The sequence below is a fragment of the Aythya ferina genome (assembly GCF_964211825.1).
Source record: "Aythya ferina genome assembly, chromosome: 3".
Taxonomy (NCBI): domain Eukaryota; kingdom Metazoa; phylum Chordata; class Aves; order Anseriformes; family Anatidae; genus Aythya; species Aythya ferina.
In genome coordinates this window covers 55,464,918-55,492,555 of record NC_140298.1, presented here as the reverse complement: position 1 = coordinate 55,492,555, position 27,638 = coordinate 55,464,918, and the positions used below count along the sequence as shown (strand labels likewise).

General features: G+C 38.5%; 1 protein-coding gene across 2 annotated transcripts in view; it reads right to left on the bottom strand.

The window, feature by feature from the left end:
- SNX9 (sorting nexin 9) overlaps positions 1 to 27,638 on the bottom strand; it is a 58,757-nt gene that overhangs the window by 13,919 nt on the left and 17,200 nt on the right. Inside the window, exons 3-12 of one of the 2 annotated variants that reach the window (XM_084513007.1) lie at positions 26,060 to 26,134; positions 25,190 to 25,312; positions 13,336 to 13,519; positions 12,410 to 12,563; positions 10,927 to 11,011; positions 9,902 to 10,027; positions 9,491 to 9,608; positions 6,688 to 6,818; positions 5,222 to 5,325; positions 1,280 to 1,383 (exon numbers count right to left, since the gene is read on the bottom strand). In XM_084513007.1, the coding sequence (XP_084369133.1) occupies positions 1,280 to 1,383; positions 5,222 to 5,325; positions 6,688 to 6,818; positions 9,491 to 9,608; positions 9,902 to 10,027; positions 10,927 to 11,011; positions 12,410 to 12,563; positions 13,336 to 13,519; positions 25,190 to 25,312; positions 26,060 to 26,134 (1,204 nt within the window). The remainder of the gene's footprint in view (positions 1 to 1,279; positions 1,384 to 5,221; positions 5,326 to 6,687; positions 6,819 to 9,490; positions 9,609 to 9,901; positions 10,028 to 10,926; positions 11,012 to 12,409; positions 12,564 to 13,335; positions 13,520 to 25,189; positions 25,313 to 26,059; positions 26,135 to 27,638) is intronic. The other variant, XM_084513008.1, reaches the window with a different exon arrangement.

The following is a 27,638-nucleotide window of genomic DNA, read 5'->3' as shown; positions in this document are numbered from 1 at the left end:
CAAGTCACAGCCATCCCTTAACTATGGTGTTTTGGTCATTTCTACCATGACTGCAAAGCAACACTATTCTTCTAGTCTTTTCTGAGACCCTCTTCCTTCCCCTGCCCTTTGCTTTCCCCTCAGTGATTCCCTCATGAAGTGAGAGCTGTACAGTGTTAGAGCTGTGCGTCCTGTGAGATAAGAGATTTAAGGCTTAGCCTATTTTTGACCTTAGAACCAGGAAGGTCAGTGATGTGTAGAAGACATTATTATTTACATTATTTACACTCTTAATCAAGTGGAGAGTGTAAATAATTTAAAACTGTATCCTGCAAGTGCTAACGTTATCACTGCTAGAAGAAACTGAGCTCCTACACTTCCCGTTCCTTCTGGTCAGCCCCAGATATTCAACTGCAATGTAAGATCAGGTAGTGGCAAAGAGAGAGCTCAGGAGATGTACTTACTCCTAGGCTGGGGATATATATATTTATTTATTTTTTACCGTGAGAATTAAAAAGGAGAAGCAACAAAACAAAAAGGGGTGGGGGGAAACGTTGAGGAGATTTATGTGATGGGTCTTTGGTAGCCAGACACTACAGCCTGCCATGAAGTGTTTATTATGATCCTCAGCTGTAGTACCTGCTTCCTTTCAATAGCTGCCTTGTGGTGGCCACAAACACTGAATACTGCTGTGGACTAGGAAATTAGAGCCCAGGCAGAGTCATAGGGACTTGGTGTGAAGTTCTGCAACCCTAAATATCTGCAGAAAGGAAGAGACAAGATAGGAGAGAGAAAAAAAAAAAAGAAAAAGAATTGGGCTGAAGGATAAGTTATAATCAAGTTTCTTGATTTTTTTGTTTTTCCTTTTTTTTCTGCTTTTTAAACTCTTTTCATCTTTAGATTACTCCTCCTGGCATGCAAGAATAAGGTGTTAATAAAGTGTAACCTTTTATGACTTGATCAAAGAGACCGATCTACTTTGCCCATGTCACTAGAATGCAGATGAATGACATAATAGAACAGGTACAGCAAGGATTTTACATGGATGATTAGAATTATTTAACTTATACTGTTTTTAAAACTATGGGCAGGGACCAGATATTTCTATTATGGGAAAAAAGACAAACCAAAACACAACTTACACTTTCAGACACTGAAAGCAGCAAGAAAGACATATGATTCTCATAATAATTTAGGATTTCCTGTAGTTTTAAGATGTGTTTCAAGTTCCATATATAAAAAAAAAACACATCAGAAAAACAAGACTGAAAACACCATTGAGTTCAGAAGGAATACTTACGCCCTGTACACCTCTTCCAGTGCTCTTGTCCCACTGTCAGCAGCTCTTTAACTCCATCATCCATTGCTTTGGTGAATCTACCCACTGCATCACATTTCTGTTCTCTATAGTATTTGGAAAAAAGGAAAAACAGAAAGCAGTTTAAACAGATGTGTTACTCTAACTTTAAACACAACACTGAGATATTTAGGAGTGTCAACTCTGCTTTAAAAATCAAAGAAATACATTCCATGAAATCACTGTCATTTCACTGAGGACAGAATTTCCATCTTCACTTCCAGGCATTTTTCATTCTATTTTTCTCCCCCTCTGTTAAACGTGTAGAACTGGACTGTCATTCTTACTATTGATTCTTACCTTGGAGATGAAACAAAGCAAGCAAACAAACAACACTAGTAGTTAAACATCCACCACATTGGGATCAAAGAACAGAGCAGCAAAATCCGATTTGAAGGGAATGCATCCCTAAACACAAGCAGAAGCACCCCACGTTGACAGGAATACAAGTCACAATAGTTGGGGAAATATAAACTTAAGCATACATATTGTACTGACAATACTGCTGTCTTCAGTTGAATTAGAGAGGAAAAGATCGGTTATGCTCAAAAGAGAATTCTTTATTTGCATGTGTCTTTCTACCCCTCTGTTTTCATACAGCTACCAAAACTTTTCCACTTAATGTAGCACTGAATACACAGCAATACTTCATGAACTTTACAAAAGAAAACTAGACACGTTTTGTAATTTTCAATGTGAATTATTCAAACTACATCAGATCTTACAAGTGCTCTCAACCAAAGCCTGTACGAGACAGCTCCTTGGCCTCCCGCTCTCTCAACAAGGCAACCCTAAGCAAATCCCCAGAGTCGGGGTCCCAGCAGCTCCAGCCCAAACTCCCACAGCCCCACCTGCACCTCCTGCCCTCAGCTGGTGACTCTGCCTGATGAGTTACCTGCACAGAAACAACCTGGACTTTCCAAGAAGCCCTTGTCTTACCCTAGTCTCCCCAGTAGCAAATCATTCTTTTAATGGTATCATGATCAAAGGACTGCCAAAGTTGTTTCAGTAAATAGCATCTTCTCGTTCAAGAACTATTCAACACTGAAGAATTCTCACCTAGGAACTGTTATCAAGTTGGCTTGCCCAGTTACAGAAGTTATGGCTTTTGAGACTATAAAAATATTATTTTGTGTTTTATTCAAAGTTATCCTCTTTGGGAAGAGAACAAACCATTGGAGGAAAGACACAAAAATACACCACAGCTGCACACCCAAATAGACTATGGAATGACCCAGGTGAACAAAGTGAAATTGTGCAGTTTCACAGAAAGAAACGACACCTGACTGACCTCCAGCAAGGCCCTCAATGCAGCATCAAGATTTATATGCAGTCTTCTCTACTATCACTACTGTATCTACTTTGATTAGAATTAGTGAGATGCTCTAAGTGATCTTCTGCGAAACTAAGTAGACAGATCACTGCATCTTCCTTTTCCCAGCCTGACACAACAGCAACAAAAACCCCTGTACAGAAAATAGAAAGGTAATGTGACAGAAAAAAAGAAATGGCCAAGGAGTTTAAGATTATTACGAAACTGTCTGCTGAAGCTCATGCATGAGCTGCTTTTCTCTTTTCATGCATAACACCACAAGTTTAGAAAAACTATTAAATGAGGGAGCCTGAACTAAAAAAAAAAGAAAAAAGAAAAAAATCAAGATGGAAAGAGCTTACTCCAAAATACTTAATGTTATACCAACAACGCTATAAAGCTGACTAGTTTCAAAGATTCAGCAAGCTGTTCTCACTGTATTATTTTCATTCTTGTTTTTCCAGAAGATGCCATCACTTTACGTGATTACAGAAGCGGTCCTATTTTGGGGCTGATTTTGGGAAACATTGGCATGTTACAGTCACAATATTCTTTTCTTTGAAGTAAAGGAAACCATGAAGTTATCTTTTAAGCCAAATACATTTAGGTACACTTTTCAGGTTTCTTTCATTACATGAATCAGGACCTCCTTACCCTTTAAACTTGGAGGCTCTCCTTTAACTATTCCTTCCTAACTAAAAAAATGTTGATTAAGGTGTACAACCACCTCTTTGTTACTGTTAACAGCATAGGATCAGTGACAGAGCAGACTAGCCAAATGACAATACCTGTACTAATGTATGTTCCTACGTGCGTTTTCCAATAGCACCCTGAGAGGTTCCCAGGCTCTGGAAGGTGGTGTGTGTGTCTGTGGTGCCATGGCCCCCCAGCAAAGCAGGCAGGCAGGCCCCCAGCACCACCCCAGGCTGCCTACCCCAGCCCAGGAGCCAGAACCCTCTGGCAAGCATTCCCCATAGGCAGCTCGCCTGCCCTCAGCACCCAGGGACTGTTTATCAGCACAGAGACTGGTCATGTTCCCCAGCACAGCTCACGTGCCAGCAGGCTCTGGTGGAGTCCCCGTTTTGCAGTGAGGGTTTCCCACATACACAGTAACAAGACTGATGGGGTCAGGCCTAGAAGCAGTGAAGTGATGCCACTACATGAAGCCTGTCTTACTGGCAGCCTCTGCCAGCATCACAGAAGCGATGGGCTTCTTGCCAGTGTTCAGATCAGTGTTCTCCCTCGGGTATATCAGGAGGAATTCAAGCCATTTATGTTCAGATACCTAAGGTGCAATTCAGTGTCAGGCACCCAAGCCCAGTGTATGAACAACAGAAAAAGCTGGCACACTGAATTAAGTTTTACAAGGACTTAACTTGTATGCCTATAGGTATATACTAGAAGCACCCTTCTGCACAAACTCCTCCCTCCAGTTCACCTCCTCAGCTTTCATACCACAGGGATAATTAAAGCACATCACTTGAGAAAAGCAGAAAAGTTTGAAATAAAGTGGAAGTGACCTACAAACATCCGTCCTTTTTATGAGTACACAACTGCCACAGCACAGCTACTACACGTACCTTAAAAGGCACTGCACCACTTGGATAAAGTCCATATGCTGGGCTATTTCCATTTGAAGGCATGCCACTGTTTTGCTGCTATAAACACTTCTCATTCTGCCCCACTAGTTTATCCACTATTTCAGACCCAAAACATTTTCCAAGTGTTTGTGTTCCACAACAGCAAGGGAAGCGTGTCACGCATACTACATATATCTTCTAAGAAAAACGATTAAGCCTGAAGGAGTGAAATAAAGGTTGCAGAGTAAATCCAGTCTTCCATAGAGAGTGGAACCCAAGGTCTACCGCAGAGAACTACACACAGTGCACGTATGCTACACACACACACGAGAAATATATATCCATTTACACTTTCAGGACAATACCCAAAATTGTAGTAACCCATTTAAAATGAGGTTTGATCATTTAAATATTTTTTCGTTTGTAATTGCTTTCTCTACATTCTAGTCATTAGAATGATACTGTGCGTGTATTCTACTCAAGTAGTAGTTTGTTTATTTTTTAAACACAGAAATACTGCTTCCCTTGATGGTTTGCTATTATCCTAAGCTACCTGACAGGTCTAGCACACTTCAGAACTGTTCACAGTTGAAGGATTAAAGAACAAAATATAGCCCCTCAGCAGTACAAAACATAATTCCATGGGATCTGTCAGTAATCCCTCATCAACTAGTTTTGCATAAATATTTTTAAGATCAGTATTCAGCCACTGAAGTCAGAGACATCACACAGAATTCCACATTTTGGAGGGGTTTATAGGAAAATCTCATGCAAGAAATTTTTCAGCTCTGCCTTCATAAACACCTTTTCAAATACAAGAATGTATGTGTACATACTTACTATTTTAGTTTTACAATATATACTGATTTATTGCCTATACAAACACATTATGCTTAAAAAAAAAAAAGCAGAAACAAACTGCTTAAAAAAAACAAAACAAAACAAAAAAAAAAACAACCAACCAACCAAAAAAAAAAACAAACACCACCTTACATTTCTACCATGTCCAGGTCAGGAGCATCTGGTTCCATCGTAGAAAAGATCATGACACCTACAGTTTCATCTTTTTCTGCCTTCCGCTTTCCAGTTTTCCACTCCTTGAGGAATGAAAAAATTAAAAATTGACCACTGTTGTTCATCAAACTTTAAGGACCTGTGCTCAAGCAGTGAATGAAATCTCTTGGACAACAGACCACCCATACATGAAAACATTTTAAACTGAAGTTTCAGTAGGGGCAATGTTTCTTAGAGTTACCCTGCCCCCTCCTTGTGCATTTTGTTTTCTAGATTCTGGGGGTAAACAGACCCTTTTTGTATATTACTGAAATACAGTTTAAGGACAATTATTTTCAGCTGTATGTGCATGTGATGGTGCTGATATCAGAACCTACTCAAGATGATCATGAGACTATTATGCAATTGTCATACTAAATTTCTAATGGGAACAGACAAAAAAATATTCCAGATGTATCACATCTGTTCTTTTTACATCACTCCGTAAGTTAGATGCTAAGAACCACTGATTAACTAGCACAATTATACAACTCTCCACTGGCCATCCAAATAGCACTTCATTAGGACTGCAATTATTATGTTATTAAACCTTTACTTAATGGAATAATCAAGTTTGGAATTGACTTCAGGAGGTCTGTAGTTCAACCTCCAGCTCAAAAAGGATCAGGTGTGACCTAAGGGCTTTATCCAGTCTGGTCTTAAAAACCTCCAAGGATCATTTACTTTTTGAGGAGAATGTCTGTGTATTTAGTATAATTATTTTGTGGAAAAAAGAACAGATTTTTCCTGTTTATTTCCTCATCAGTAGATAGCTAAATTATTAATGGAGCTGCAGCTCAAATCACAAAGAAATTATTATTTACTGAAGGTGAAAACACTAAATCCCTCAAAAAAATAAACCCATAAAGAAATGAAGGGAGGAGGCAGGGAGGAATTCAAAAGGGCTTCTTTTATCAGATAAGACAGCAGCATAATCCTATTACCACCGATTCCATCTACAACTGCGTTTGGGATTTTTTTGTTTGTTTGTTTTAAAGTATAATACAGGATCAGACATGCCAGTTCCGCTGTAAAACAGCTTCTGTTAGCAAAGCAGTACCAGTCAGAGGACTGCAGTAATTAGTAAGTCTGACAGAGATGCATTAGGGAAAACAGCCAAAAGATCTCTTATATGTGTTTCCTTTCTGCTGGAGGACACAAACTGTTCTTAAAGACTGGCAGCAAAGCTACTTTCAAGAGCACATCTGTTAGAATGGCATAGAGCATTTCAGACAAGTAACTTTATGCCTGATTTTAATCAGTCAGCTAAATACACCAAGCCCAGCAGTTTACAGATCTTCACTACTGCCCACAGGGGGGCAGACAAACGAGGCAGTTACAGAGCCAAATTCGTGTTTCAAGGAGGGGAGTGGGGGGAGCAGATCCTCAATCCTAGTCTTTCTTACCTTTTCATCTCGGAAATTGAGAAATTGCTGGAAAACTTCACTTTCTGAGACAACAGGATGGCGACACATCCTTGTCATCCAAGCTTGCAGTCTCTCCATGCGCATTTTGATAAATTCTTCTTCAAAGCGCCCTGTTACATATTGAACAATAATTGTTACGTTTCCACTTGAACAACCCTGGCTTGTCTTTTTTTATGTACGTGAACATAACACTCACATTTAGTGCATATCTATATAGATATATAGATATCCATACACACTGTTCCTGTAATTCATCTAGTGAGTTATTAAATGGATGCAGAACTTACATGAAGTAAGTTCTTGACTTACATTATGCTGACAAATCAGAAGAACCTTAGAGTGCAGTATATTGATTATAGTCTGGGAACTGCTCCTTTTAAAGATAGTCAGGAAACACTAAAAGGACATAATCCTCACCCACGGTTCAAATAGCTTTTTGGAAAAAAAAAGATTAATAAACACGTGGATGGAAAAATTAGATAGTCAAATGACTCAAGAGAAAAGCTAGGCACAAACTCAGAATGGAGGCATTTTTCTGTCAGTCTTAAAAATTCTTAGTCAGTGTCAGTTTCATAAGAGTTAGAGAAAAAGGAACTACCCACCTCCCAAGACATCATATCCTAGCTAACAGAGCCTTTGTATGTAAGCAGTCCAACTTTAAACAACAGATTTTAAGATAATACTTCCCACAAACATAATTCTGTCTATTACCTGTTCATTTACCATGAATGTTTGAAAGTAATTTAAAAAAATAAATCTCAATGAACCATATGTATAAACTGGTTAGAATACACACACGTAATACTTAGTAACTGATTTTTTGGCAGTTAGATTTTAGCACTAATCAAAAATATTTTTTAAGCCAGTAGTGCTTCAGCACTGTGTATTTACAAGAACCTGTTAGTTTAACACAAATTGTTTAGGAGAGTCTTAAGAGAATCACTTCTAATAAAAAAAAAAAAAAAAAAAAAAAAAAAGCACCATATCAGACTTCTAGAGTACTGAGTGAACAAGATGTATTTGAAAGGAATGAGAGATCCTTCCAGCACACCAACTCTTCTAATTTCCATAGCAGCACAGATGACAAAACTTGAATGCATGTACTTTCAATACTTTCAATGTAATTTTACTGTATAGTTACTATGGCAGCAGCTCTACAAGGGTGAGGTTTTATTTTCAATTGCAAATATGGAAATTGGCATGACTAGCAAGTAAAGAACACCATTAGTGAAAAATGAAGTATAGGTACATTTCCTGCAAATTAACTAGAAAAAAATATCAAGTACTATGTAAGAGAGATTACATAACCCACACTCGTACCTTGTTCCACCCTTCAACTATACTGAAATAGCAGCATTCCTGTAAGTAATATTTGGAAGTTTTGTGCTAGTCATTAGGCATATAATTGCCAGCAAAGTCATGATTCTGAGCAATGACAGCTGGAATCTCACAGTGCTAAGACTAGTGGACAGAAAGAGGCATTTCTAGACAGTCTAGAAAGAACCCTCCTCAAAAGTGTGAAAGATAAACACCATTTTTCAGTGTTTCCTGTAACATTTCAAAAAGAAATAAGAGAAGTTATCCTCTCCCACAGACCCCAAAAGACAGAAAGCCACAGGCAAAGTTTAGTTAAGATGCCAAACTCCTGCGTCTTAAGATAATTACAATGAAATGTACAGACCCCACCAGGTCTTCTGGCTTCCTTTTAGTCCACATGCACAAGTTTGTCTAAAGATATTGGTGAATTCTAAACACGAAGCTAACAAAGGGGAGGAGAGGAAGTCACTTCCTCACTTTTCAGTTTCCTCGGCATTTATCCCAGCATTTGCATCAATGCTTATCTTTCTTCAAACACGACAGAGATGCTGCATTTTTTATGCTCACAGCTACATGGTTGGCTACATGCCCTTTTTCGTACATTTGGTTTTAGCTGGCTGTCCTAAAGGCTTTATAAAAATCCTACTACTAAACACACCAGTAGAAACATGCAGAAGTAATGCACTTTCCTTCTGTACAGGTGCCCATTTGTTTCTTCACAAACACCCACACCCCCTTGTAGAAAGATGAGCTAGAGACCATTGAAAATGCACAGGCATTAGCATATTCAGTTGCAGTGACTGAATTCACGATCATTTAAGTTGTCCAATCCCACTTTCCTTGAACTAAGAACAGACTTCCATAGACTTCAGAGAATGATGCCCATCCAGCTTGAGCAGAAACTGGAGCACAGCATTGTACAAATGAAAGATGCTTTCTAAAACAATTGTAAAAATCAATCAGTACGAGGAATAACTGCAACATTTTATTTACAAGCAAAGAACAATTTGTAGGAGGATGCTCCCTTTCCTCAGGGAGATTTGTTTTAAAAGGTGCTACAACACAGCACACCTTTGCTATCAAATTAAAAAGAAAAGCAGCACCAAAAATCTCAAAATCATTCCTTCAGACAAACTTTAAATACAGAACATAAGCAGTTATCGCTTCTCTCTAAAAGTATTCTCTTCTGTAATAATAAGGATTTTTTTTTTAAAATCCACTGTTTGTTTTTAAATCAATGGCCCAGTTTTAAATAATTTAAAATTAAATTATTTAAATAAAAAACCTAAGTTTAAGGTTTTAAAAAACACCTAAGCGGTGTTTTTTTTAGCAACAGTATTTTTTTTTAATATCTTCTTTAAACATAATAGGGAAAAAAACACAAGTAGTAAGAAATAATTGAACGTTGAACAGAAGTTATCTCCTGATTTCTCTTCCTGTGAACCCACAGCTGGGAAACATTTACCTGTTACTTGCTTGTCTGGAAGAGATGGAATTGGAATGGCTAATCCAAATTTAACCAGGAGACGCTCATACAACCAGTCAAAGTGCTTGTATCTGTGGTTGACAGACCGATTAGTGTTCTGTAAAAGAAAGACAACGAATTTTGACAGGCATCAAGAGAGAGTGACATGAAACAAGTGTGACCGGAACAGTAAATATATGGAATATAAATAAAATTTGATTTACAGCCTTGAGTCTATAGATACAGAAGAACTTGAAATGCTAGAAAATAAAACAATATTTACAAGTTTTCCACAAGGAAAACTTGTAAAAACTATCACTTACAACCCTGCTACTAAATAACACGAGCTGTATTATATGTAGAAATGACCCATATCTATGAGAGAGATGATCCTGTTTCAGATACACTTACAGTGCAGGTCAGCTGATACTCAATGTAGCTCTTGAGACCATACATTTTAGAACCTTTTTTGGGATCTGCCACGACACAGTCAAATGTAGAGGTAGGATAAACCCACATTGGGCCATAATCACCGATCTGCAAGAAATTGCAAATATTACTGCGTTTAATTCAACGTATTATGTTGTTCCAGCTGCAAACAAGGAAAACAATACTTTCAGTATGAATTAAGAGTATTTTGAAAACAGAGTTCCTAATTCTCTCCATTAATTTCAGTGAGAGCCTGAGAATCAGGAAACACAAGAGTTTCTTGCAGCCAAAGATAATTCACCACAGTTGCGTTCATGTTCTCTGTATTTTACTATTTTTCCCACATAATTAAGGAACGGTGAATTGTAGAAATTGCTACTTCAGTCACATTTCATTATAATAGCATATATCTAGAACAGTCTGTTTATTAGATCAGAAGATGACCTGGCCATCATGACTGAATATTGCAAACCTTTTTGAATGCAGTTCTACTGTAATTGACAACTATTTAAAAAGCTGATAGACAGTGTAATGCATTTGTTCTGCACCCTTCACCTCAAAAAGGCTTATTTTCACAACCACAATTAATGTAGGTAAGAAAAACTAAGAAGAATTTAAAAAAAAAAAATATCAGCACACTTAGAAGAAATGAGTTAGGACTAGATCCTGACAAAACTTCTCAGTGATACTCTGAAGTGTTATCTATGTGACATTAAAATGCTTAAATATTGTAGTTTCATGATGATGGTTGTATTTCTTGTTACGGGTTAAACACCCATTTCTCCTAACCCACATTCACGTGACTAGCCTAAGCCTAACAATTAGCATGGGGAAGAATGGAAGGGTGGGGAGATTTAAAAGAAAAAACAGAAGCAAAAAAAGCAAAAAGCAACCACCACCACTTCCCTTCACATCCCTCTTCAACCTCCTCCCCTTCCCCCCCAATAAAAAATAATAAAAAACCAACAATCAACCCACCAAACAAGAGCCACACACACACAGCTTACAATTATGGGAATCTTCTCTTTCGGTTTTGCTAGCTGCTTTGCCAACAGATACTGTTCCATTCCAGGTTTTGCAAATCCAGGAAATCTAACGAAAACAAAGTGAGAAGTTTACTCTGCATTCGCTTTTGATACGTACAGAATTCCCAACCACGAAGAATAAAGCTTAGCATTTCTCAAGAGTAGAAAACTGTACCATGGATTATCAACTATTTGCCCTGAAAAAGCAGAACAGTTTGAGCTACCAACTGCCAGCTTTTATCTACAGAATGCAGCCCACTTCTTGAAGGGCAGAAGTAGCTACATGTGCTCTGCAGACCATCAGAGCAAATGTAGTAGCAGAACATGAAGCAGCATTTGCCACTTTGTTCATTGCAGCCCAGTCTGCAAGTGTGCACACACATGCAAACCTTGCTGTTTCAGACAACTTGAATTCAATCATCCAAAAGAACAACCCATTGTAGATTTAACAAGTACTTCTAAGCATGAGTTAAATAATTCGAAATAAAACCACATAAAAACCACCATAGTGTCCTTAAAGTCTGTAAAAAGCTTTACAGAAAGCAAACAGTGGTTCTTTTTTAATTAAGATACTTAGCCCTTGAAGTACTGCCTACCTACTGTTTGCTTGCAGAAACACTAGACGTATGGCTTGCTTTACAGACAAATAATGCTCTTAAAGCGTGTTTATGCTGGTCAAACTAAATGAGTTTGCAACAAGAAAATGTCAGAATGATGGAGAGGTACTCTTGCAAGACTGCATAAAACATCCACTGATGAACAAAATCAACCATCTCTGCATGACCAGTCATTAATTTTAGTTATGTACCTGGGGAGACCATCGTTGTACAACTGTTTTCTGTTCTGCTTTCATTCATTTAAAGATTACCACAGGGTAACTTCTCAGAGTAACAGTAATTTTAGAATAAACAAACATTAAGTTGTAACATAAAATAATGTATAACACAGACCAAACTTCATGCTACTGTAAGATTTTATCTATATTTGCCAATTCAAAAGTAAAATCAAGCTTCCTATGGCTTAATAATCAACCTGGGCTGATACTCACAAGACAGCAGAACAATCTTTCCACTCCTAGCAACACTAATTGCTCAATAATTCTGTAGCAGCATGCCTGATTAGTCTTGCTGTATGCACATGCCATCTATCACCTTTCATTTTCACTAAGCACATATAGTGCTAAATATAATTAAAAATTTAAAGAACAGCGGGTCCAGAAATTCAGCACTTGTAAAAGCATCTTTTGCCTGTGTAACATTTCCAAAAATAGGTTGTCATGTACTTTCAGGCTTTCATGAATGTGCATTCTCTGATCACAAATAGTCAGTGCTGAATCCACCTCCAATTTTAACCCCCAAACTAAGATGTACACTGCATATTTCAATAAGGTTTAATAGGAATACATTTATACAACTCTACAAATTCCAATTCATTAAATACACATTCATCTTGCATTTTCCATTACTTGTTAAGTGGTAACTTCATAGCAGCTGCACGTGAGTTTGCACGCTGAGGACCCCCAGCCTCTGACGACTCAGTCTCCTTGTAACCAAGATAAGATGGTGAAGATGATTTTGGGTCATCCCAGTCATCATCCCAATCATCGTCATCAGCAGCTGCTAACATAGGGGAAGAAAAAAGTTAAATGTTTTCTCTTTAAAAAGCAGAAGCAACCTCCTCAGCACTCATACACAATCAACAATGTAATAATACTGATGAACTAGTTGAACCTTGTATTTTTTGATTCTTCTTCAGTTATCATCATCCCCAAATACATGCTGCAAAACACTACACTAGAAATCCATTGGAGGGGGAGGAGGGAGGTAGACATTAAAGAGAGATGCTGGTGTGTTAAAAAAAAATTAAAAAAATCACTGGTCTTACATATTCATATACTCCAGGTTAGTATTCCCCAGTTATGAGCTCTCCTCTTAATTTAGGTCTTGACTACAAAAAAAGTGAGGAGCCTTCTGAAAGATAGATTACTTCTAGATACTTCCCAAAAATCAAGGACTTGGAGACTTCTGCTTCACAGGCCTGAGGGTACAAATTCAAGGGCGTTTAAGTTCCAGTTAATGCAAGTTGTGCACAAATGATCTATTCTCAGGCATGTTGTTCAAGACTTTTTGGCTTGCCAGATTTCCATACAGGTTTGAGACATTTGTTATTGTGGATCTGATTTTTTTTAAAACGAAATTAATTTTAAAAGTATTAAAGGAAAAGCATTATTTTAGTATTCAGTTTATCCACTTGGTAATTTGCTACCAGGAAAAGTATTTATTTTTTATTGTTGTATTTAAGTAAAAAATGTTCTATAGTTACGAAAGATGAGGCAGTTCCCACATCTACTGTCCACCTAATTTATTAAAAATAAAAGTATTATTAGCACACCTGGTCCTTGATATGCCTGGGGATGACCAAATGCTGCTGCTGTATCCCAGTTATTCAAAGCACTGTTCCTCTGGCCACCTGCACTTTCAGGTTTCGTCGCCCAGCTGTCACCAGAGTTTCCATTATCCCAGTTCCCAGACTTCCCAACATTCCAGCTCGACCAAGGATCACTGGCATTGTTTGCCTATATTGTTTAAACAGAAGACAAAAGGTAAGGAAGGAACTGCTGAAGAAGTGAATAAAGACCACTTACTTTCTCCCTGCAGTCTTTGATCTCCTGCTGATAAGGCTGTGAGCTTGCATTGAGCACTTCACACTTGTTTGGTTCAGTAGCAGCAGACAAATCTTATGTTCCCAGCTACACAGCTCTTAAATGCAGCTAGCACCTGGAAGAACCGATCAGCTCTCCAGCAATGGGATGCTAGTACACAGCAATAACTTTTTTCATCTGTTACATCTCCTTAGGGAACTTAAGCCATTGAAGCCAACAGTGTGAAGAAGCACTCTTACCCATGGTAATTATTTTATACCAAAACCAGAAGTACAGTGTCTGTGGTTTTATGTACTTAGAGTTCACATGCTAATTAGCACGCTTGAACCAAAACGTCCGAAGTCAAGGATTAGTATTGTACTGAATGTTTATATTATCAAAAGCAAATTAGTAGCTTTACTAAAAGCGAAAGACCCACACCATCGCTACTGGTGTATCAGCTACGGCCAGCAACTCGCCCAGTGTCCTTGTCAGAGCTTACCTCATTTACAGCAAAGATGAGGAAAGGAAACAGAAACCTATCGTGAAACAGTCTAGCATCTCTGTGTAGACCTACTCCCTCCGCATAATCTGCATGTGAAGGTAATCACATGCCCTTCTACTGGTGTTGCTGTGGAGGTGGAAACCTCAGGGAAAAAGCATACAGCAGATGTGTCTCTAACTGCTGCATTGATTTTTCAGGCCTACCTGTCAGCAAACTGAATTAATAGCTTAGCATCCTGCTCTGCAACCTCATTTTAACACTACACTTTGAAAAAGCATCAAGTAGTTAAATACAGTCTGTGCACTAAGTGTTTGAAGCAGACTAGGTGGCAGAAATAGGAAAAAAACACAACCAAAACCAACCAACAACAAAAAACCCACAAACCAAATCAAAACCCCCCACGCAAAGTGTAGGAGGAAGGAGGAGGAGAAGGGGAAGGAAAGAAAACAAAGCCTACAAAGCTTGTCTTGTTCAGCGGAGGGAGGAACTGTGTTTTGTAAGGGAGGAAAAAAAAAGAAATCTCAAAGCCTACAAAATCCAGTGCATTGTCTGTATCATGAAGCAGCACATCAAAGAAGTGATTCCTAACATAAATTAATTGCTTTAACAACTTATGTGAAACTGTAACATTGACAAAAAGCTTAGAGCATTTGCCAGAAGATTGAACAAGACTCCCACTAAAAGCCAACTTACTCTCCCCAAATCCTGCAGAAGTGTTGAATGCTTATTCCTTACAAAAAAAAAAAAAAAAAAGATGCAGCTATTCTACATTCCATTTTTCTTCACTGAAATTCTCCACTCTTATTTCAGCTTACCAATAAGTCCACTTCTCTGCAAATTTCTGAGTAAGAACTGGTGTGTTACACAAGTTTGAAACATTCTCTGATAAGCAACAAGAGCAAAAAAATTGTTTGCGCAACAAACAAATGCTTGGAAGGTAAACGTTACAAGTTTTTCCAGGTATTCAATCCATTAAAACATACACGCAACTTAAACAGCTGCACCTGTGATTTTCTTTTTATACTACTTGATCCTACCAAATGTCAAAGCTGTTTTGATAGTAAGAACACCACACTTCATCCACCACTCAGAGAAACAAACACTCTTTTCTATCAGACACAGCTTTAGTTATGCTGATCCATTGGTTTTCAATAGTTCTTTGAGGTAATCCTTAGGAATGTGAGCTCTTGCTTTAGTTTCCCCTAAAACAAAGCCTCCTGACACTGAGATTTGAAAGACACTACCAAACCCATAACGCTTGATAATGCTTTGGACCTACGTTGTTGATACTGCACAGCACCTGTTCTTCAGGCTCAGAGTCCCCAGGACCTGGAAATCAAGCCCTAAATTTCAAGATGAGGGTAAATTGCCATTCAGAAGACTCGAGAGAAACAAACCAGACAGCAGTGGGTCTCTAGGAACTGACAGAGAGAGAGCTATTGGACAGCTTCTACGCTTTTTTTTTTTTTTTTTAAATGAAACTGATGCAAGAACATAGGCACGTTGTTCCTTAGGAGTCTAGTGGAGCTATATAGTTGAGGCCTACCTAATTCTTGGATAGCTGACGCCTACTCTCAGCAAGTACAAACAAGCTGCTGGTAGCTTATGGGGTACCAGCCTGCTCATCCTATGATGCTCACCTCATACCAGTTTACATAATGGGAAAAAAAATACATGTCATCAGAGTTCTTCACCTTTGCTGAAGGAAGACACATGCTGGAACTCAACCACATCGAAAAGTGTTCCCACTCCTAACTTAGAGCATCTAGAAAAGAATAGTTTACACAATATTCGTTTGCATACACTTCTGCAATAGATGTTGTACTGATCACTGGCAACCGAAAGCCCAGAAGTGGGATGATTGCCAAGAGGCTGAGTAAAGTTTTCCTCTTCTCTGTGGTTGATGTGAAATCTGGTACATGAGTGGGTGGCAGTCAAACCTTAAGATCTGCTGCAAAACAAGGGGGAGGCAATAATATTAATACTGAGTACAGCACTGAAGAATGACTGTCAGAAGTGATCAACACTGAACTTGCAGACTGTTGCTGATATACATTAAATGCTATACAGCAAGGGGAAGTAGATCACTCAAACGACTCTTTGAGATGTTTTACACCTGTGCCTATAAGGAAGAACTACTCGAATCAGAGTTTTACCTCTGAGGTGTCTGAGGAAGCTTGGGGTAAGCTCTTTCTCCTAGGCACATCACTCTCAGGCTATAAAAGGTGTGGAATATGGTGTTCTCACTCAGCTTCTTTCAGCTGACAGGCCCACAGTTCTTTCAAAGGCACAGGGGAAGAGGGTGAGAGATGGGTTAGGGATGTGGATGTAGACAATACGTCCCGAGGAGCATTTACAGGTCTCCTTTTGTGTTTTGTCAAATGTTTGCCCAGATAGAGACATGCTGTGGACACTTCTACGTGGAAGCCAAAAATCAGTAACTGTGGAGAAGGGTTAAGCAATCCAAAAGCCTGCTATCCTCAAAGTCCCCCACAACACCACGGCGGCCTGTACAAAGACACAGCATTTGTTAAAGGGGTAATCTCTGCTCCATTCAGCAGTTCTGCACATCTCAGCATCTGACAAACTCCGTAAGAGAAACCATTTCTGTAGCTTAGCTCCAGTTGAACAAACCTTAATTAAGCCAGCAAGTATTTTATAAGTGATTAAATTACAAGTTCTCACACCTTTAGTTTTCCATAACTGAAATTGATAATGCTTTGATCTTTCTTTAGTCAGCACAGAAAAGAGAAAAAGTCCTTGCAAGAAACTATTCAGTCAATAGAGGTTGACAGAGCACACCTAACATCCAAGTACATAAAGCAATCTCCAATGCAAAAGCACAAAAGGAAAATGCCACATCATGCACAGTTAAGAAAGTAATCAACCTTCAAATGAAATGTTACATCTCTGCTCCTCAAGGTAACATCAAACAAGTAAACAGATTAAGTTCAAGGATAGACTCCTTAAAGGCAGCCAATTTTCCCTTGGGTATACTACTACAGCCTTGCTTGACTCACTCCTACTGCTCTAGGAGAAAAAATAGAACAAAAAAAAGCTGTTTGGGGAAAAGACAATAGAGGCAACACATTGCTAAATATTTTAAGAGTTCTCCTTCAAGTGAGGATTAAAATTCACTTTAGAACCAGATCATTACTGGTGGGGGGCTGGGGGATGGCAGGGAGAAGTCTAGTGTGTCGTTACAGATCTAATTATAGGTGAATGAGGAGAAGAATTCCACCAGAACAGGAAAATCCTCAGCTTGGAGATGGAAAGTCAGTATCTTCAACAAGTGAATCATGATTGAAACAAGAAGTGATATCTTTGCTATCGTCCAGTTTTACAGATGTCTTCATGCACATGACTAAGGCAAAGTGTTTGGCGTATTCAGACATTATTAACCTCAAGTTCTTTGGATAGCAGCGCCTCTGAATAGGTACATACAAAGAGTAAACAGACAGTCACCCTAAAAAAAGTCAACTTACTTTCTTCAAGAAGGAACTTGAAGGCTGAGAAGCCTGCTGTGCAGCCACCCCCCAGCTGTGCTCACTAGCTGTATTTACCATGGAGCAAGCGTGCACATCAGCAGACACTGAAGTGGCTGTCATGTCCATGCTGCTTTATGTCCAGGATTATTTCCTGGTAGATCATTACCCTGGCATTGTGGGCACCTCTTTAACCCCTGAAGGAAGGACCTCTTTTCCACTGCACCATTTAAATGCATTTTGTCCTTAAAGAAATCCTCCAGGAAAAACAAAAAGTGGGAATGGGCTTGTCTAAGGGACAACCACCCTTATGGGCTCACTTACAGGCACATTGCTGCTGATGAACACAGGAGAGGACCCCCAGACACAGCTGGCAAGGCAGCAGCAATGCTGTCCAAAGAACATATTTGTTCCTCAGCTGCTCCTGTCAGCTTTCCTTCCTTCCAGAGCAAACGAGTACCCAGCACCTCCACTTCCAGCCTCCGCTTTCCCAAAAAGCAGTCCCTGTAAAGGAGCTGGCCTTGGCCTGCTCACACGTTATACGTAGCCGAGGGCCACCCACAGGCCACTCCTCGCATCCAGGTGGAAGAACTGGGTTACCACCATACCTCAAAGAGCAAAGCAGGTCATTTTTTGTTCGTTTCCCAATTCCAATCCCATTCCTTTATCTGTGAAGTTACTCACTGACAAAGTAGCCTAGAAGTTGCTTCATGGTGGATTTCCATCTATTAACTTCTGATTTAACTCAAAAAAAAAAAAAAATAATGTTTGTGACAGAGTGTGGACTTTATAGAAGGATAAATCATTGAGACTCGAGAGAGGAAAAAACAGCAAAAACCACCCCACACCTCAGTGATCGGGTGAGGCAAGGGAAAAAGCACGTCTATTGTCACCCTCACTGCTTAGAGGAAGTCGATTTTTTTCCCCCCTCTCAAGTCTGCTTAGCTTCACCTTTGTCACTAAAAATCCCATACATGTTTATTCAGGGAGGTTCTCTCACGCTTCTGTTTTTGTTACCCACACAGGAATATGTAAACGCCAACCGAGTCACCTCCCTATCCTCGTCTTCTCTCGACTTCATTTCAGTCCCTAATGGCTTCTTCTCAATACACAGATGAGGAATTTCACTTAGTTTTTCAAATAGCAGTCACAGCAAAGCCAGAAACAGAAGAAAAACTCCCTGTTCCTCCTTGATGCTCTCTAGACATCCAAAGGTCAGGCTACAAAGACTAAACAAGGCTTTATTTTATTTTATTTTGTAACAGAACATGGGTTTCCCGTGTTGTGCTTTCTGGAGGAGGAGAGTTGAAGACTGTGACTAGCCAAGACTTTTCAAGTTATCACTCTCAATTACAAATTTTAAAGGTATCACCTTAAAAGTAAGAAGCGTTTAATGAGCAAGAAGAGATTTAAAAATCAGAAACAGCATACTGCCTGCTGGAACCACACACACAACAAGGCTAGCTCACAAAACGAGAAATGAAATGAAAACAAGTCTATGAGAGAGCATGCAAACACTAAGTTGTGAGAAGATTACTTCAGGAATATTCAGATTTTGCCTGACGGTATGGGTGCACGATGAAGATGAAGAGCGATCTATAGTTTAAACAACTTGCTGCCTGAGCCTTTATTCCACTGGGACACTCAAAAGAAGACAGCTCCATAATTTGGACAGGTATAATCACTGTCTTATTTTGGACAGTTATTTTTTAGCATGTAAATGCATTTCATTCCAGAGCAAGCAATCAAGCGTTTCCAGTGTTTTATGGAAGTCATAAGCTGCCTGGTATTTTTGGTAAAAAGAGTTGGTCACAAATTCCTGATACAGGTCTGAGTGCAATATGGTGACTTAGACGTGGGGAAAAACGCATTGATTTCAAACTACACATAGCAATAAAGGATGTTGTAGTGTCGTCATCTGTAACAGGAACTGGAAGTTACTAATCACGAAAACCAGCAAACTAGCATAAAACACTGGGTATTTTTGTGGCTTACCAACAGTTCTAACCCACTAGTTTTGCTTGTACTTCTTTAGACAACTTTTACACTAAACTCTTCAAGAGATGATTAATGTAAAGTTACCTCTATGTGCGCTTAAAATCTTGCAAAAATGCACATTTACATAGAGTTAAGGTTTATTATTTACAGAAGCATGTTTCCAAAGTCCATCAAAAATTACAAGTGCAACTTCCACGGTGATCCTAGCTGCACGTTATATTTTAGCATACTGGTTTAACAAGACAGACCGGACTCAACCAAACATGAGTGCGTCAGACATTTCTCAAAACAATACTCGTACCTCACTGCACACACGTAGCAATGTCAGAATGGAAACGCTCTCCCAGGAACGCAGTAACACACGTGCCAATTTCCACAGCATCAGAATCATGCTCTCCTAGTAAGAACACTGAAATTATATTTATTTTCTTAACTCTTAATATCTAGTGCTTTTCATAGCAGTTCTGGGCAGGCATGGTATACAAATTAATGACTACAACTTGCATTAAGCTGCAAGAATTGGAGAAGATATGAAGCACAACTGTGGGAATAGCCTTCTTAGTGTCCTCCTTATGCATGTTCAACAATGTATGTCCTACACACCTTATAACTTAAGACTTGCCTCAGTTCCTGCACACCAAATTAGATGGTTTTACTATTGCTGATTTGTCCTGCCCATAAAGAAGTCCCACAGTATTCTGAAGGGAAAGGACTTTCTGCACTTAAGACAGTCCATATATTTTCATACTCTTCAACTGGGAGAGAAACCATCCCAAGTGGTTTCACTTACAGTGGATAAGACAAGATGAACAAGAAGTTTCTATTAATTGCTTCCTGTACCTACTCCTGGGCCCTTGTTAGTTAGCCTACAACATATCTGAAGACACACTACACATGGGTTCACCAAGGTCACTCTGGAATTAACTGACAAATCAGCAATTCACAAAAAAGCTAACTTGCAGAATACCTATTTTACCTAGAACTGAAAGAGCTGTACAGTCACCTGTATACAGAAGTGGACTTGGCAGCGATCAGAAAATCAACGTCAAGAAAAGGGAACAAACTCCTCTACAAACGCAACTTATGGTTAGTTACAAGGACTACTTTTATATCTAAAAGTACTGTGAAGCCACATCCACAGCTCTTACATATATAGCTGGTTTGTTTACATACCATTAGTGAGACTACTGCTCAGAATAAAAAAGGCTTAGCTTCTTAAAAAGGAGAACTAGTTTGGGCCAATGTAACCATAATTTAGTCAGATATACACCATTTAAAAATGGCAAGCTTGTTTTTGTTCACAACTTTTGCTCACAACTGCAATAAGAAATATTAAACAAAAGTGCCTAAAAGGATATCTGTTGTTACTACAGCCCCTGGAAACAATTCAGCACACAAAGCAAAAAAAAACCACCACATGTTCTTCATCGGAATCGAGAAATTTTAGGTTTGATGTGTTACAGTAAGTTAAATTGATTCCAGTGCCATTATTACCAATGTTATTTTAACACCAGAAAAGTTCACAGGTAACTTTCTTTAATGTATATATGCAATTCTAACAAGAAAAAAACAGAGTGCTGATATACTCACTCACTGGTTGTTTCAAATGACTACAAATTAGCAAGCCTGAATTATCACTCAGAGGAACAGTGGGTTGACAGAGAAGAAGAACTTTTCATTCCTTTATTTCCTTTGTGTAAGGGCTACAAGGTCAAGACAGTAGGAGAGCCATTTAACAGCCCCCATCTTTGCCAGCTACGGGTTACTCAAATTATGTTTTGTTGACTAATATTATCCAAAGGCTTTTCAGATATGAAAGCACGAACACGATGGGCAAATGTAACATTAAGATCTCATATCTGCTTTTCTTCACTAGGAGTAAAAATAGTCACATTCAGCAATTTTTTTCCTTGTTTGCATATAATTAGCTCTAGTGCTTCCTCTGGTTGCTTTCATCTCCCCCAGTGTTTTCTACACATAGTTCTTGGAAACATTCACCTCTTTCTGGTTATCTGGGTGTGAGTCTCTGTTATCTGCTTGAGACTCCCCTAAGGAGCAGCTGCAAGTTCTACCAAGACACTTATTGCTGAGACATTGCTGACTCCAGGAATTAACTGGGGAAGAATAAACTGCCAAGTTGTGCCAAATTCTTCCCTTCTCTTCAGGAACTACCTCTGCTCCATTTCTATTGTCACTTCACATTTGTGGCAAACCCAGATATAGCATAAAACCAAAATGTTACTGTGGACATTATATATTTCTCAGTGGAAAAAAAAGAAGTCAGTAGAGCTCATTTAGGTGTTGCTTACTAATTATTTCTCAGGAGATAATTCCCTGAATGACAACAACACATCTTGGAAAAGGAAAGACAGACGTGTTCTGCTTTTTTAAACACCAAAAAGAAAAAGGGGCCATAGTGGGAAACCAAAGGTCTGTTTGCCTGGAAAGCAAAAGGGGATGGCTATAGATACAGGGAACGAGTTTTTTTTTGTTTCCCCCCCCCTCAAACAGATTTGGGAACACTGTCATGATTTAAGGGTCAGTATCATATACAGCATTGTTACTTGATAAAAGCAGGTCTTTTAAAAAGGGAACCAAATAACCTAACATGGTAACTTAAATAAATCTACTATTTTTAATAAGGTTTGGTACTGAAAGGCTGTGTGACAGTCCATGTTTTCCCTTACTGTTAGAAGAACGGTAGGCATTTCAAGAATTAAGATGTCTTTTTGCCTTACTAAAATTGGGGGGCTGTGAATGTTATATGATTACATGTATGTTAAAGTGACTTTAATACAGCAGTAGTATGAAAAATCCTAAGAATACCCTGTTCATTTACAAGTGCTTTTATATAATCTTCTTGTAATAAGCTTGAAATCCCATGTTACTACAAAGTGGCAGGTAACAAAATGTCAGCAGTTAGGAATGCTGACATTTCTTATTCAGTGCACAAGACTGTTACCTATGAACATTTTAGTTTCTACTACTGTAGCAGTTCCTTCATCAACTCTGTCTACATTAGCAACTAATTTGTCATATTTCTGTGCTCTCCATAGCCAGAACACGCAAATTGCATTTGTAGATGAAGCACTTTGTATATTGACACAGTCACTCTTTAAATCAACTTGAAAATAATAAGTCAATTGCTTGCAACTGTGCATCTGAATCCAGATGTGCCTGAACAGTTGAATCCAGAGTGCCTGAACAAACTCACATTAAACAATGCAAATGTTAACACAACTGAGCGTGGAGTAATGCATCGAGGAACAACTACACCCAGAAAGCAGAAGGCTGTATTCTTACAGGCAACGGCTCTAAAAAAGAAGCTGGGACACAGTGGCTGAACAACTCTGACCTCCTGATGCAATGCTACAAGAGCCATGCAATCTTTTAGTGTATCAGGCTTTTCTATACCAGAACAGCAATATTAAACCTCTGGTTTGAGCCATGTGATGTACACAGGAAGAATGCATAAAATTCCAGTATCTTCATTTTACAGATGAGTCACAAGATCAGAAAGATCGCAGAAGGCAGCCTTTCATGGAAGAAAAAACTTCTTGCACGAAGAAACAAACAGATAGAGCTTCTTAATCATGAGGGCAATTAACCATAGAACTTCCGCAGGGAGAAAATACCACGTACTACAGAGCTCTCTAATCTGGGAGAAAGGCATAATAGCCAAAAGCTGAAGCCAACTGCTCAGTATACAAATTAAATTCCTATTACCAATAAACTACAGGAACAGGCTACCAGATGAATGTCAGAAGCTGAAAAAGTAAGACCTACTGCTTTTCTAACATATCTACATATATAGATAAAAAAACAAACAGCAATTTACTGAACTCAGTTAAAATAAAAAACTTGAGAAAATTGAAATCATGACAAAATCCTGACCATGCAACATGATGGTTTCTGTAATGAAAAAGCAGGAAAACAGAAACCCCTGACATACTAGCTTGAGAGAATTGATTAGTTTCCCCCACATTTGCATGACCTTGCCTGCATCCAGGCGCAGGCTCCCCTCCCTCCTATTGATGTTAGCAGTAGGAGAGTGCTAACATAAAATAGCAGTATAGCAATTTTACTATAATACACCATGGTACACAGGTTCTCCAAACTGTCTCATGAAGCATTTGAAGAATAATGGAGAGGGATCAGACAAATAAGAATAATGCACTGACAGAGATGAGACAAGCTGTTCACCTGAAGTTACTCCCTTCCAAATCTTATGAAGAAACAGCAAATTTGTTTGTATTACAGAGTCACTAAACTACCGAGCCTATGATCCCTGCATTTTCAAGCTTTTCCCTCCTCTAAAAATTCATCTTCCAAAATTACACAGACACATTAATTCTTTATTTCCCACAAAACAGATACCTTTGCTTTAACTTTTCCTCCCGTGACTTTGCCTGGAGCATGCCATCAGGGAGCGCTTACAAGTACCACTGGGATCTCCCCCTCTACTCTACCACCTTTTCTTTTCGACAGTCACAACAAGGCGAACTACAAATGATCACTGAAGAACAGTTAAAAACTTTAAAATAAAAGTTAGGGAGGACTTGTATTACTCCTGGCATTGCCTAGCTCAATACACAGAAGAAGAAATGAAATGCAATATAGTCAGTGAACTGTTACATGGGGCATTTCTGCATGACAGTCAACACACACTTTTCAAGAGATCTCACTTCATCTCAAAGTCCTGTGGTGCAAGTTACAGCTAAGAAAACTAATAACTGATTTTTAAGTGCTCTACAAACTAGGTGTGTTCCCAGCTGCTACAGTGACTAAAGCATTTACTTTCCAACACCTGAGACCTTTGCATGCTGCTGATAGAAAGAGCAGATTTCATTCTCCTATTGACCTATGGACTTTGACACGTTTAACTGTTCCTACGTGTAAGACATGCAGTACTGTGTAGACCATAACAAACAGCCTGTGTTTAAGATGATGTCTGCCCTTGGATACATAACATGAAACTAAATACTTGCTGCTTGATAAATTGACACTGGACAGAACACTATGAATAAAGGAAAAAGGGAGAAAAGGAAAAGAAAACAGTCTTCCAGCAAAAACAGTCAGCCTCTTCAAAAAACTAGAAATAATGCCTGAGATTACTTTATCTTTTTTTAATCAAAGAAACAAACCTTACCCGAATTCTGAACAAGATGTATATACATCACTGGCTGATGATGCATAGAACACCCAATTATAGTAGAAATTAAAAAGAAAAAAAAAAAACAGAAAAGGAAAAGAAGGGAAAAGCATGGTTTCCTAAAAAGGTAAGCATATTAACAGAAGTTACCAAGAGTGATTTACACACAACTGGGGTACAGAGATTGAGGCAGTCACAGATTTAAATGGTTGCAGACAGGAAAAAAAATAAAATGCTCTATTTTTGTAAGTGGTAGAATGTTCCTTTTTCCAGCAGTGACAGTAGCAGAAGAGACATACACACCATTAATATTCAACAGAAGTGTTCCCTAAGGAAAACACAATTATTTTAATTAGTACTTGTATGAGGGTTCACAAATATGGTACAGCACAATGGAGAAGTGCAAGCAGTTACGTCAACAGAACCTGCCATGCCCACTGTTGCCAAAAAAACTGGAGACGTACCTGATTACTGCTTTTTGCAGCCGAGTTGGTCTGAGCTGTATTTGAAGAGAGGGAATCAAAAAAGGCTTGGTCAGCTAATGAGTTACCACAACTAAGTCCATCTTTTGTACTGTCGGTTATAATCTGAAATGGAAAAAGTTGCAAGAGATTTTTTTATGCTTCCATTGATCCAATTACATAGAACCTTCTAACACTAGATGTTAAGATGGCAGCATATACCCTGAATTCAAATTCAATAGTATCTTTTACAAGAAGTTGACTGAAGAAAATCTAGAGGATTTATTTCCATGACAAGGAGAACTGGTTTGCATTATCATAGCATAACATATTTGTGGCAGTAGACACCTATCTATAAATTAACAAGGGATTAACAAGGTAGCTAACGTTTCTGCTTGGAGACTGGGAACACAATCCCTGGATTTGGGGTCCCATATTTTGAGCCCCAGAAATGCATTTCCACTCTAGAGATTTATGAGCATGTGGCAAGTCAGCCACAGCAACACCAGTGTAATCTGTATTACTCATTGCACTTCTACATCTGTGTCTTCAGATGTAGATGATTTTGTGCCCAAAATCATGGGGCACAAAACCAGAAGCAAACTCAACATCGCTCATGTTCCGTATATCACTGATATTCGCTGTGGTTAACCTCCTGTTGCATTTCTTGGGAAACCACGAAGAAGCACAGTAGCTTTAGATGACATATTTGCACTGATCTTTGAAGTCAGCTACAGCTGCTTCAATAATATTCTATGTTCTGAGCTTTAACACTGGACTTTTCACATCTGAGCATTGAGTCTGATCAGCAAACCGAAGGATTGCTTCTTCAGTAGTTTTGCCTTCTTAGTGCATAGCGATGCAGTCACTTACCTCAACATAATCTGTTGGAACAAGTCCTCTCTCTCCTTGGCTGTTTTTTCCTTCTAACCAGCCTCCACCGACATCCTAAAAAAAATAATAATATGGAAATACTTTTGCTAGATGGATCCCACGGCATGCTTTAAACTCAGAAGGGAGCACTGGCTTGCTGTCAAATGCAGAATGCAACATTCAGTAGACAGGTCTGACTATATGACCATGAACAAGCTTGCTTAAATCTGCTGAATAAGCAGATACTCATTTAAACAGAATACAGGCAATGCTTGTTTCACATGGCAATTGAAGACTTAAGGTTTAATGAACACAACGGAAAAAAGTTTAATTTTGAGCACTCGATCATTTTTGCATTATGCACAGCCAATTCTGTGCACAGCCACCATCAAAACACAGCTATTAGACTGCTGTTCCCAAAGCATTCATTTTATTCAACAGATTATAAAGAAAGGAGACTCGGGGAATTAAGCTACTGGTAACATTTCTATAATCTGTACTTCACCCAAGGAAGGTGTGTGATGAGAGGCAGCTGTAACACAAGAACATTAAGGATAATCTCAAAGTTCAGAGACACATGCCACAGAGGCAGGTTTGGAAACCATCAGTTTGGAAAAACCTCAGTTCATACCTCAGTGGTGCAACCTATTACTGACTATTTTAAAACACATTCTACATACACTAGAAAGCCTTTGCAGAACTTTGCAGTTAAGCAAAGTCATTTCCAAGACAATGTTATCTAGAATAAGCCAGTTCTGTTTAAAAAATAAAATAAAATCCAGCTGTTTCTCAAACAGTTACATGTCAAGCTAATTCAAGTTACATGTCAAGCTGAGAATTGGAACTACATACGCTAGACAGCAATTACTGAATTTCAGGTTCTTAATTTGCTTTTTAACTGATATATTTGTTTATGCACAATTTTTTTGTTTTTGAACTTAGAAATTCTCTATAATTCTGCACATAACAAAAAGAAGTCTGCCTATGTATTTATGAGTTTAAATAGTAAGGACCAATCAGTTATTGAAATAACAAACTTTCAATTGCTTTTTCTTATATACCTAATAGATTACACTTATGAACACAAAGAACTAGATATCTCAGATTAAAAATTCAACTAGTTTGGTTAATCTGCAGGAGTAACGACATCTTACGCCAGAAGTCACATTTGTACCACTGCACTTATTAGCATTCCAACAATGGATTTTCATGACTTATTCCATTGCTCTCTATGAACTTATTATATCAAAAAAGAATATCAAAAAAGTTCTAGAACCTTTGTGGCAATTTATGATGCAGTTCAATCATGGACAGCATGAAATAATTTTTTACTTGGTTTTAGGCATATTGTCTTATCACACAAACAGCTTTTTCAGGAAAAGCGAATTTAAAAGCTCTAAACTATTTATTGTGAAACGACATAAAACTCCTGAATTATTTAAGGTTACCTCTGCTACAGTACAGCATCCTACTCAAGAGGGTGCAGATTCCACTAAATATCTGCTTCAAATATTTAAAGTCAGTGGAATTAAAAAGTATCAGGGTAATACATGATTATGCTCTTTCAAAAATTTGTTTC